The following is a 12,361-nucleotide window of genomic DNA, read 5'->3' as shown; positions in this document are numbered from 1 at the left end:
CCCTCCCCCACCCAAGTCGTACCAACTTCTCGTTTTCACCCAACAAACAGCTAATAATGGCCTGTTTCCTTTATCTTCGTTACTTTTTTGCTTTTCTTTCATTCATTGTTCTATATCTCTCTATATCATCGTCCATATCTCTCGTTTCTCTTCCCCTTGACTTTCAGTCTGAAGAAGGGTCTCGTCCCGAAACATCACCCATTCCTTCTTTCCAGAGATGCTGCCTGACCTGTTGAATTACTTCAACTTTTTGTGTCTATCTTAGGATACAATACGGAAGACTATTTACTGGATTAACACTGTTGATGTGAAATATACACATTTTGTTCATTTGGAATTGTAGTAAATTACCACAAAAAACACACATACATTTCCTTTCAAGCATGGGAAGCCAGTATTCCTAGATCATCAACTTGAATTTCTCTGTCTCTGGAGGGGGGGGGGGGGGGGCTCTGCCCGGGATATACAGAATGCAAAACTGACTATCTTGTTCATAGAAACATAGCAACATAGAAAATAGTTGCAGGAGGAAGCCATTCGGCCCTTCGAGCCAGCACCGCCATTCATTGTGATCATGGCTGATCGTCCCCAATCAATACCCCGTGCCTGCCTTCGCCCCATATCCCTTGATTCCACTAGCCCTCTAGAGCTCAATCTAACTCTCTCTTAAATCCATCCAGTGATTTGGCTTCCATTGCCCTCTGTGTCAGAGAATTCCACAAATTCACAACTCTCTGGGTGAAAAAGGTTTTTCTCACCTCAGTTTTAAATGGCCTCCCCTTTATTCTAAGACTGTGGCCCCTGGTTCTGGGCTCGCCCAACATTGGGAACATTTTTCCTGCATCTAGCTTGTCCAGTCCTTTTATAATTTTATATGTTTCTATAAGATCCCCTCTCATCCTTCTAAACTCCAGTGAATACAAGCCTAGTCTTTTCAATCTTTCCTCATACGTCAGTCCCGCCATCCCAGGGATCAATCTCATGAATTGCACTGCCTCAATTACAAGGATGTCCTTCCTCAAATTAGGAGACCAAAACTGTACACAATACTCCAGATGTGGCCCTATACAACTGCAGAAGAACCTCTTTACTCCTATACTGAAATCCTCTTGTTATGAAGGCCAACATTCCATTCGCTTTCTTCACTGCCTGCTGTACCTGCACACCAACTTTCAGTGACTGGTGTACAAGGACACCCAGGTCTCGCTGCACCTCCCCCTTACCTAACCTAACTCCATTGAGATAATAATCTGCATCCTTGTTTAGAAACATAGAAACATAGAAAATAGGTGCAGGAGTAGGCCATTCGGCCCTTCGAGCCTGCACCGCCATTCAATATGATCATGGCTGATCATTCAGCTCAGTAGCCTGTACCTGCCTTCTCTCCATACCCCCTGATCCCTTTAGCAAAAAGGGCCACATCTAACTCCCTCTTAAATATAGCCAATGAACTGGCCTCAACTACCTTCTGTGGCAGAGAATTCCACAGACTCACCACTCTCTGTGTGAAGAAATGATTCCTCATCTCGGTCCTAAAAGACTTCCCCCTTATCCTTAAGCTGTGACCCCTGGTTCTGGACTCCCCCAACATCGGGAACAATCTTCCCGCATCTAACCTCTCCAACCCCTTAAGAATTTTATATGTTTCTATAAGATCCCCCCTCAGTCTTCTAAATTCCAGCGAGTACAAGCCCAGTCTATCTAGTCTTTCCTCATATGTAAGTCCCGCCATCCCAGGGATCAATCTGTCGCCAAAGTGGATAACCTCACATTTATCTATATTATACTGTATCTGCCACGCATCTGCCCACTCACTCAACCTGTCCAGGTCACCCTGCAACCTCCTAACATCCTCTTCATAGTTTACACTGCCACCCAGCTTTGTGTCATCTGCAAACTTGCTAGTGTTGCTTCTAATTCCCTCTTCCAAATCATTAATATATATGGTAAACAGTTGCGGCTCCAACACCGAGCCTTGCGGCACTCCACTCGCCACTGCCTGCCATTCTGAAAAGAACCCGTTTACTCCTACTCTTTGCTTCCTGTCTGCCAACCAATTTTCTATCCATGTCAACACCCTACCCCCAATACCATGTGCTCTAATTTTGGTCACCAATCTCCCGTGCGGGACCTTATCAAAGGCTTTCTGGAAGTCTAGATACACTACGTCCACTGGCTCCCCTTCATCCATTTTACTTGTCACGTCCTCAAAAAATTCCAGAAGATTAGTCAAGCATGATTTCGCTTTCATAAATCCATGGTGACTTGGACTTATCCTTTTACTGCAATCCAAATGCACCGTTATTACCTCTTTAATAATTGACTCCAGCATCTTTCCCACCACCGAAGTCAGGCTAACTGATCTGAAATTCCCCGTTTTCTCTCTCGCTCCTTTCTTGAAAAGTGGGATAACATTAGCTATCCTCCAATCCACAGGAACTGCTCCTGAATCTATTGAACATTGGAAAATGATCACCACTGCGTCCACTATTTCTAGAGCCACCTCCATGAGGACCCTGGGATGCAGACCATCAGGCCCAGGGGATTTATCATCTTTCAGTCCCATTAGTCTACCCAATACTATTTCTCGCCTAATGAAAATTTATTTCAGTTCCTCTACCCCCCTAGATCCTCTGTCCTCCAGTACATCTGGGAGATTATTTGTGTCTACCTTAGTGAAGACAGATCCAAAGTACCTGTTCAACTCTTCTGCCATTTCCTTGTTACCCATAATAATTTCACCCGTGTCTGCCTTCAAGGGACCCACATTGGACTTTTCTACTCTTTTTCTCTTAACATATCTAAAGAAGCTTTTACTGTCCTTCTTTATATTCTTGGCCAGCTTCTCCTCATACTTCATCTTTTCAGCCCATATTGCCCGTTTTGTTACCTTCTGTTGTCCTATGAAAGTTTCCCAATCCTCTGGCTTCTGGCTACTCTTTGCTGTGTTATACATCTTTTCTTTTAGTTTTATTCCATCCCTAACTCCCCTTATCAGCCACGGTTGCCTCCTACTCCCCTTAGAATCTTTCTTCCTTTTTGGAATGAAATGATCCTGCGTCTTCCGGATTATGGTCAGAAATTCCTGCCATTGCTGTTCCACCATCAATCGTGCTAGGATCCCTTTCCAGTCTACCTTGGCCAGCTCCTCTCTCATGCCTTCAAGAGCCATCCTCTGAGATTGCGATCTTCAAACCCCTTTATCCTCAATTTACCAAAAGCTATGCCAGCACACTGAAGGCAGACATTGATAAGGAAATTAACCTCGTCTTCAATGATGGTGTTGGCCATCTTGAGTTTTGGAATTACACTGCTTAACGCAAGTGAAGTGTATTCATTCATGTCCCTAATTTGTGTCTTTATAGATGGTGACAACGCCCTGAAGCAGCAAGAGATGAGTCACCTGCAACAGGATACCCCACCTCTGATCTACTCTTGTAGCTACCGTAATGCGTTTCTTGTCAACAGCTACCCCTCGAATATTGGGGGCAGGGAACTTGGCAATGGTAATGTAATTGCATGCCAAGGGTAGGTGATTAGATTCTTTCTTGGTTGAAATGTTCAGCCAGGCATTTTTTATTATGAATGATGCTTACCAATTATTATTGTTTTGAACTCACCAACACATTCAGTTGTGCAAACATGGTGTTTCTTCAGGCTTCTGCAGTGGCTACCTGCTCAAATTGCTCAATCTGAAATGATCCTTTCACGATAGCAGAAATTTGAGAAATGTTATGGGATTTTCAAACAACAAAAGCTTTTGCTAATTCTGCATCTCCACCACATTTCCTCCCTACTGCTGTCATATGCCAGCATTTCAATAAGCAAGTGGGAAAAGCTATGAGCCGGTCGTTCATATGAATAAAATGCCACTGTAGAATGTTTCTGTGAAAGATCGAAAAGGAACTATGCAAACCATAATCTTGGATGAGTCTCAACGTGTTAGAAAAAGAACATATAAGTAGTTTACAATCAGCAGGAAGGAACTGCAGATGCTGGTTTAAACCGAAGATAGACACAAAATGCTGCAGTAACTCAGCGGGACAAGTAGCATCTCTGGAGAGAAGGAACGGGTGATGTTTCGGGTCAAGACCAGACGAAGGATCTCAACTCGAAACATCACCTTTTCCTTCTCTGTGAGTTACTGCAGCATTTTGTGTCCATCTTTGGTTTACAATCAGACTTAGATCACAGATATTTGCGATTTGGATTCACAAATAGGCCATTAAATGTCTTCCAGATTAATGAATGGTCCAAGGAATCGTCTTCTTCAAGCAGCATAATTGGGATCTAAGATGACTTACTTCTACTCTGGTTTTATGGATTCTGAAGTGCCTAATGTGGCCGATATGAGAACTGCAGACCAGTGATGGGGCATGTGATGTTGGATGGGGGTGGGTGAATTTTGAGGTGTTTCGCTTGTTTCACTACTTATGCAGGACTTTTGTGCGTTGCTGATTCTTGATTCTCAAGGCCATACCAAATGAACTTTCACTACTTTAATGTGCCATGGGTCACAGTTCCCAGGAGCCATCAGGGAAGCTGCATTGCTTCAAGGAGACTTTGAACACATCCTTAATTTTTCATCTGTCTGCCGGCTAATCTCCCATGATAGAGCTCAGAAGTTCAGGAATCTGATGGTGGGTACGCAGACAGTGTATAGCTAGGCCCTCAATGGTGGGGATAGTGAGGGAGTGGACACTCTTCGAGGACCACGTGTCTTTCCAGAGAATTTGGAAAATTTTAAGGAACTTAAATTGTGTTTTTACAGTGTCTTCAGATGCTTGCTCAATGTATTTAGCTTCATTAAGGAAGCAAGTACAACTGACTTAATTACAGAGAGCCTCCTGTGTTGCTCCATGCAAGGAAAATTATCACCAGGGTCTTCCTCAATCCCAAAGGCCATCAAGCTAATCAAGCTAATCCACATGTGATTTTCTCCATCCAGAGGAAAGCTTCAAGAAAATTGCAGGGAGCAGCACCAGATATTATACATCCTTTTGTTAACCTCACTATAGCCTTTGATTCCATTTTTCAAGGGAATTGTGATACACCCTCCTCAAATTCAACCGCAGACAGAAATTTGTCTATGCCTTCTGCACTTGGTCTAGTCTAGAATTAAAAATAAAAATTTTCAAAGGCACAAACTTCAGTATTATAAAAATATGAATAAACAATGATCATATAATTGTCAAAATGAGTTTATACAGAGTGGTAGCTTATTTTTCAACCATTTGATCAATTTTACCAATGATGCAAATTACCATTTAACGCTACCAGTACAAACCAATCAAGGAGGGCATGATGGCTGCAACAAAGGTTCAGCTAGTAAACTGATAATATTTGTCAACGTTATTATCAATGTTATTATGAAAAGCTAAAATAAAAAGCTTTCATAAACTATGCAAAAATTTGCTTTTGATTGCCCATTATCCCAAATTCAAGAGTCACATAAAGCTGCTGAATTGACATTTTCCATATTCTGTTTCTAAATTATCCAAAAGCTTTGCATTGAAATGCATAAAATGTGAATGGCCATTTCAAAATGAAGGCAATAAATGTGCTCTTGAATAAACTTATGAGAACATTTTATTCCAGCAATAATTTATTCCAATAATAAAATATTTTAAAGTTTTTATAATCAAATAAACTAAATATAGACAACTATCTAAGCTGAGAAGACATATTTTTAAACACAATATCTCAGATGTTTTGATATTATCACATATTAGTACCTGTACTGAGATTTCGTATCTATCTCAGAAAATTATCTTGGCATAATTAACTATCCAAGCTGTCTACTTAGGCTCTTATTTCAGTTATATTCACATATTAAGCATACTTTACACTTTGGAGGAGATGCCTACCACAAATGCTAATGTGTGAATGCAGATATTTTAGTTTTTGGTTTTAGCGATGCAGCATGGAAACAGGTCCTTTTGTCGAGTTCGACTTCGCGTTCGCGGTCAGTTGGATGACTTTGGCTCACAGAGTCCACACCGACCAATGATCACCCATACATTACTTCTATTCTCCACACTGGGGACAATTTACAAAAGCCAATGTACCTACAAACCTGCACATCTTTGGGGTGTGGGAGGAAACCGGAGCACCCGGAGAAAACCCACGCAGTCACAGAGAGAATGTACAAACTCCGTACAGACAGCACTTGTAGTCAGGATCGAATCAGGATCTCTGGCGCTGTAGCAGCTCAACCACTGTGCCGCCATAATTGGAGATTTTGTGTGGGAAGGCATAATATCTCTGGTTACAACAGACTACCAGATTATGACATAGACAAGAAATATTAAAATGTTAAATAAATCAATTTGAGCTTTGTGAATAAAGAAAAAATGACTAGAACTGAACATAAATCAAAACTGCTAAAGCATTTGGATTAGATTTCAAAATGTAATTGTAAACTCAGAGTGGCATTAATTGATGCGTTTTAATCAGTGATTTCCATGTCACAACTTGCAGCCGCTTTTGAACAATGGTAATCAAGACATTTCTTTTCAAAATGAAAAATGACACCATATGTTTCAATTCACCCAAATGAAAATTAAAACTGTAGTCATTCTAGAAGCTCTACAGATTTTATGTTGCAAATATAATATAGATTTGCCGAGAGATCCACTTACAAAAAATTCTATTTCTGCATGATGCAATCAGTTTGTTTTTCTGAGACATTTTTCCCCACTCCTGAAACTTGAATGTGCTTTTGCTGACATTTTCCTGGTCTGGAGTGAACAAAATGATGTGATTCCCAATCCACTGGAACAATGCAAGGCAATGTGGACTATGTTGTTCTGAAGAACCAATCACAGAACATTTAAGGAACAACACATCTGACTGGTGCAGTTCTGGATTCTGAAGCCTGATTGATTACATTCATAGATTCAATTATTATCTTTATCTTTGGGCAATTTTTAGTCAAATACATGATCTCAGGACCTGCCATGGAAAGTGTACATATAATTTTTTTTTTTTTCATATTTCATATTTCAGATACAGCGCAGAAACAGGCCTTTTCGGCCCACCAAGTCCGCACCGCCCAGCGATCCCCGCACATTAACACTATCCTACACACACTAGGGACAATTTTTACATTTACCCAGTCAATTAACCTACATCTTGGCAAGCATCCTCGGGCAGTGCTCAGAGATTTTTATTCTTCATCACCAATGTTAAATATGGTCGAAGACAGAGATCCCAAAATGGGAGACAGTCGAAAGGAATGAGGGGAGGACAGGCGAAGATTGAAAATGCTGAGATACTTCAATTGAAGACTCAAGAATGAAAATGCTCCTACCAACTGAGAAAAGAGTGTGTTGACAAAAGTGCCGCACAAAAAAAATCATACTTTCATAGAGAAAATGATTAACAATAAAAGACAAATGCATTGTCAGCTTTATCAGATCAATCCGAGGGGAAAAAATGTTTTGATTTTTATATTCGTTCACTGAAAATTCTCGCAGTCAAAATAAAACTTGTTTTGCAATCAAGAAATAATCTGAGGTTCCTGATAGGGAATCTTAGAATGCAATGAAGTTGGAACAGTTTTACAGGATTTGATTGTGATAACCATCTGCCCATGATCAAAATAAATACAAACTTTAAATGTTTCAGGCAATAGGGGACAGATTTAATAGGAACCAGAGAAGGCAATTCTGGATTTGGTATTACGTAATGAACTGGATTTTATTAGGGAACTTAAGGTAAATGAACCACTAGGAGGTAGTGAACATAATATGATAGAATTCAGCCTGCAATTTGAGAGGGAGAAGGTGAAATTGGATATGTCCATATTTCTGTTGAGCAAAAGTGACTACAGAGGCATGGGTGAGGATCTGGCTAAAGTTGACTGGAAAGGGACCCTAGCAGGAATGACGGTGGAATAGCAATGGCAGGAATTTCTGGGAACAATTGGGAAGATGCAGAATCATTTCATTCCAAAGAGGAAGAAAGATTCTAATGGGAGAATGATGTGACCGTGGCTGACAAGGGAAGTCAAAGACAGCATAAAACTAAAATACAAGGTACATAACATTGCAAAGATGAATGGGAAGCTGGAGGATTTGAAAGCTTTTAAAAAACAACAGAAGGCAACTAAAAACGCAATAAGGGGAGAAAAGATGAGGCATCATCAGAGACTCACACCACCCTGGCCACACTCACATTTCACTCCTGCCATTGGGAAGGTGGTATAGGAGCCCAAGACCTATTTTTTTGTTGTTTATTATGGTGTTTACAGAGGTGCTATGTTTACATATCTGTTGTGCTGCTGCAAAGTTAGAATGTCAATGTTCTGTTTCAGAACATAAGACAATAAAACATTCTTGAGATTGAATGGGGCTAAGCAACATAACTATTGAAAATTAACACTAAAAGTAGCAGACCATATGAAGGCTAAATGGTTTTGGACCAAGAGAGATGCAAGTGATGTTAAAATCATCTCTTACATCACATACATTACCAGAATTTTTCATACTGCCATGGAGCAGCTATATCCAAAATCTTCTTTATAAATTAAGCATGGATTAAAGCATTCTCAATATTACCAGTTTACAAATTAAAATCACTACCTTAAGTACTTGAACTTGCCCTTCAGTGGTGATATCCTGCATCAGTTCATGGAAGGACTGGCACAGAGCAGCTGCAAAATTCTGCAACAAATAATTTTCATGTTTGCATTGTTATTATAAGTAAACACATAAATATTGATATGCAAGTGAAAATACTGTAGCGAACATTAAGGCAGTGTACCATGTTGAAAAAGCACAAAAATAAATTTCTAAAGTGAAGTTTTTAAAACAAATTCATTATCAGCACAATTTTTTTGATGAAGTTGTAATTTGAAGAGTTTATTACTGAATTGTTAACAAGAATTTTTTTCCCAATTCTTAGCTTTTGTGCAAGCAAAAGGCTAGTTTGATAAATTGCCAAATATTTGTTAACTCTAAAGAGTGCTGGTAAATTACCCCTAATGCGCAGGGAGTGGAATCAAAATTGTGAATGGGTGAACAATGGTCAACATGGACTCAGTGGACCAAAGGGCCCATTTCCATGCTGTATCTTTCAACCAATTCAACCAGTCAAATTTTGGAATTTCTTAAATTCCAAGAACAGAAAATTGGCACCATCTATTTACAACAATCTACAACATTGGAGTGTTTGCAAAGCAAAGCGTAAATCAACCTTCACCGACAATCAACCCAAACAATGCTTAGATTTTGGAAGATGTGAAATAAATTAAATATTCAACTTTAAAATCAATTAAAAATAAACATCTACTGAATATTTATTTAACTTGCAAATTTAGATTTTGTCTGGATGATATTGAGAACCTGGGCTCACGGAAGCAAAAGGGTTTGACAATAAAAGCAGAAGAAAAGATCTTCAAAAGTGAATACATGTAAGTATGGTGCCAGAGTGGTATTGATAGTGGTAAATGCAACTATTAAATAAAATAGCATAGATGTTTATAGTTACCTGCAGAAATTCTGAAGAGCTCAAGAAAATGTAAGCATTTATTATCTGGAAACAAGTCTTTACATTTTCAGAACTAAGCTCTGCAATTAAATAAAACATAAAATACATATTAGAGGCCAATAGGAGTAAACTTAATACTAATTTTAGCAAAAAAAAGTGAAGGCAATGTTAATTGGCAATCTGATAATTGAACGATTCAAACCTGCCATTGTCTCCACCATATGGGAGCAACTGTATGTATAGAAGAAAATATCTCAGCAAGTGTGGGACAAAAATGAATGAAACCAGTTATCAAAAATGGAAAAGTCTGTACACTTAGAAAGTCATTTTTTTTTCAGATAATATCCCAAAACCTACATTTATTAATGGCCTCACCATGCTATGACTACAATACAATTGGATTCCTAAATTGCTCACAATAAAATCCAGCCAATGGTGAAGCAGAAGATCTTGCGCACAAGCATTAAACTGGAGCCAACCGCACTCCAAAACATAGCCCTTTATTTTGCAAAAAACAAAAGCAATCACCAACTTAACTACAATAGCTCCCCACATAACCAATGATCCTATCAGGATTTCTATACAAATGTGCAAATCATTAAGCTACAAGTAATGTTAAGCTGTTACTTTACCAGTGCCTTCAATGGACTCCCCCCATGAGTTTAGCATAGAAATACAAAATTGAATGAATGCCTACACCCGGATAGTGATTAGACTAAATTATTAAAATTTAGTTACCATGCATTTTTTTAAAATTAAGTACTTTATGTGAATTTTGTTTTATTTTTATTAGGCTAACCATTTCTAATTGCTTTCATATTTTTTGCTGCAAAGAATGTTTCTTTCTTTCCTTCTTGTTCTCATACTTACATGATAGCTTAATGCTTTGAAACATTCTCAAGAAAAAATGAATTTGTTCTATAGCTTGAGTCAGCCACCTCCCAAAGACTGCATTACATTTTGTTCGGAGTTCATTTATGATTGTGACCTTTAACTAACTACACAAAATCTGTTGAAATTGTCACTCAAACAGTTGAAGTACAATTGCTTCTCAAGCAATGAACTCATACTAATAGATTCATTAGCCCATAACCTGCCTCCAAGAGTAAACAAAGTGTGCTTGTTTTTCATTACAATTATTATTGCTCATTAATTTGCTAGGGGGCTTCAACACTGCAGTTGTCACAATTAGAAATCCATTTTAGTTGTGAATCTTCTTAAGACGAAAGACTAGATAAGAGTTTATAAGAGTTAATAAGACTAAAGAAAGAGAAAGATTTAAAAAGTTGAGAGTAAAAGAGCAAATTAAGAATAGATTTATTAATTTTAACAATAATTAAAATCCAAAAGCATGAGACACCACTTTTTGTAACATAATTACCAGGGATTGCATGACAGTAATTAAGATAATTTGCACATGAAAAAGTTATATATACCAGAAGAATTAAGCATCAACCTTTTATAATCTGTTTTGTAGGTATCTAAATTGCCACAGATTATAGTTACAATGCCGTTAAATGCCAAATATCTCGAAGTTATTTCCAATGCAATTAAACTTTCAGAAGAAGAGTACACAGTCAGCAACATTCTGATTTCTGCAACCTGCAGAAATTGGTACTTGATGTACTCTTCAATAATGGTGAATGTTGAAACCTTGTCAGTGTAAAAAAGCATTTATTTGTAAAAAATGTTTTATGGCCTCTAATGCAAGTGTGGGATTTCAGGTGCATTGGGAAACAATCCATGAGTTAATCAACCATAATTTTCTCAATCAGTATTATTATAATAGCATCTTTTATGTAAAAGAAATGGTGGAAAATAAACCAGAAGAAAATGTCTTGGTTAGACTCAAGGACAGGGAAATAAATGAGTGCAGACCCAAACAACTGCCTTAAAATGAATGAAAATTTAGTACCATTTACATTCAACTAGTGTCAGTATTTAATAATTTACTGTTCATAGGTTATTGTACAACACCCTGTTCCAATAGAAAAAGATTAATGAACCACTCTACCGCATGAAATTAATACGTTGAACGAGGAACGTAAATGTGTTGTATTTGCTCTGTCTGCAATTAATTATTAGCTTAACAACAAATTAGTATCTTAATAATTTTAAATAACAGGGCATTACATTTAAGAGTGCTCTCAATAGTGGAAATGACAAAATAATAATGACAAACATAAAATTATCCATCTCCTTTCCAACACAAAAATGACTGAATTTTCATAAATTTTCTGAGAAAATGAATTCATCAAATAGGAATCACATATTACTTTTGCAATAACAAGGCATGAATTAAGCACTGTTAAAAAATTACATATATTTCAACGCTGCCAATTACCTTATATTAAAAAATATAACCACTTTACTACCACAGAACCATAGCTCCTCAACATCTCTCAGATAATTCAGCTGAGCTCAAAGGAGATACATGGTTCAATCATTTGCACCACTGCACTCCAAGTAGGATAAATGGCTAAGGAGAAGGAAAATAAGTTGAGTTTTTTTCCTCAATGATGACAAGTTTTGAAATGGAGAGGAACTCCTCCTATGAACACAAAATCATTAACATTATCACTCCTCCATCACTCCTCATTGTGAGGCCACATGCAAATTGGAGGAACCAGCACCTCATATTTTGCTTATAATCCAGCAGTATGTATACTGATTTCTCCAATTTCAAGTAACCCTTGCATTCCCTCTCTCTCCGTCCTTCCCCCAACCTAATCATCCTGCTAGTTTCACTGCTCATATCCTTTCGTTATCACCTCCTCCACAGCCAACAATGGACCATAATGGGCTCCTTGGCCATTGGTGCCTGCTCTGATTTGTTCTGTACCTTTTCATACCTCCAGTGTCCCTCTGC

General features: G+C 38.2%; 1 protein-coding gene across 4 annotated transcripts in view; it reads right to left on the bottom strand.

Annotated features, from left to right (window-relative positions):
- ipo11 (importin 11) overlaps positions 1-12,361 on the bottom strand; it is a 294,939-nt gene that overhangs the window by 132,971 nt on the left and 149,607 nt on the right. For all 4 annotated transcript variants that reach the window (XM_078397369.1, XM_078397338.1, XM_078397349.1 and 1 more), the window contains 2 exons: positions 9,493-9,572; positions 8,586-8,666 (listed from right to left, as the gene is read on the bottom strand). In XM_078397369.1, the coding sequence (XP_078253495.1) occupies positions 8,586-8,666; positions 9,493-9,572 (161 nt within the window). The remainder of the gene's footprint in view (positions 1-8,585; positions 8,667-9,492; positions 9,573-12,361) is intronic.

This window comes from Rhinoraja longicauda, chromosome 1 (assembly GCF_053455715.1).
Source record: "Rhinoraja longicauda isolate Sanriku21f chromosome 1, sRhiLon1.1, whole genome shotgun sequence".
Lineage (NCBI taxonomy): Eukaryota > Metazoa > Chordata > Chondrichthyes > Rajiformes > Arhynchobatidae > Rhinoraja > Rhinoraja longicauda.
Note: the sequence above shows the minus strand (reverse complement) of the source record. Positions and strands in the feature narration are given on the sequence as shown.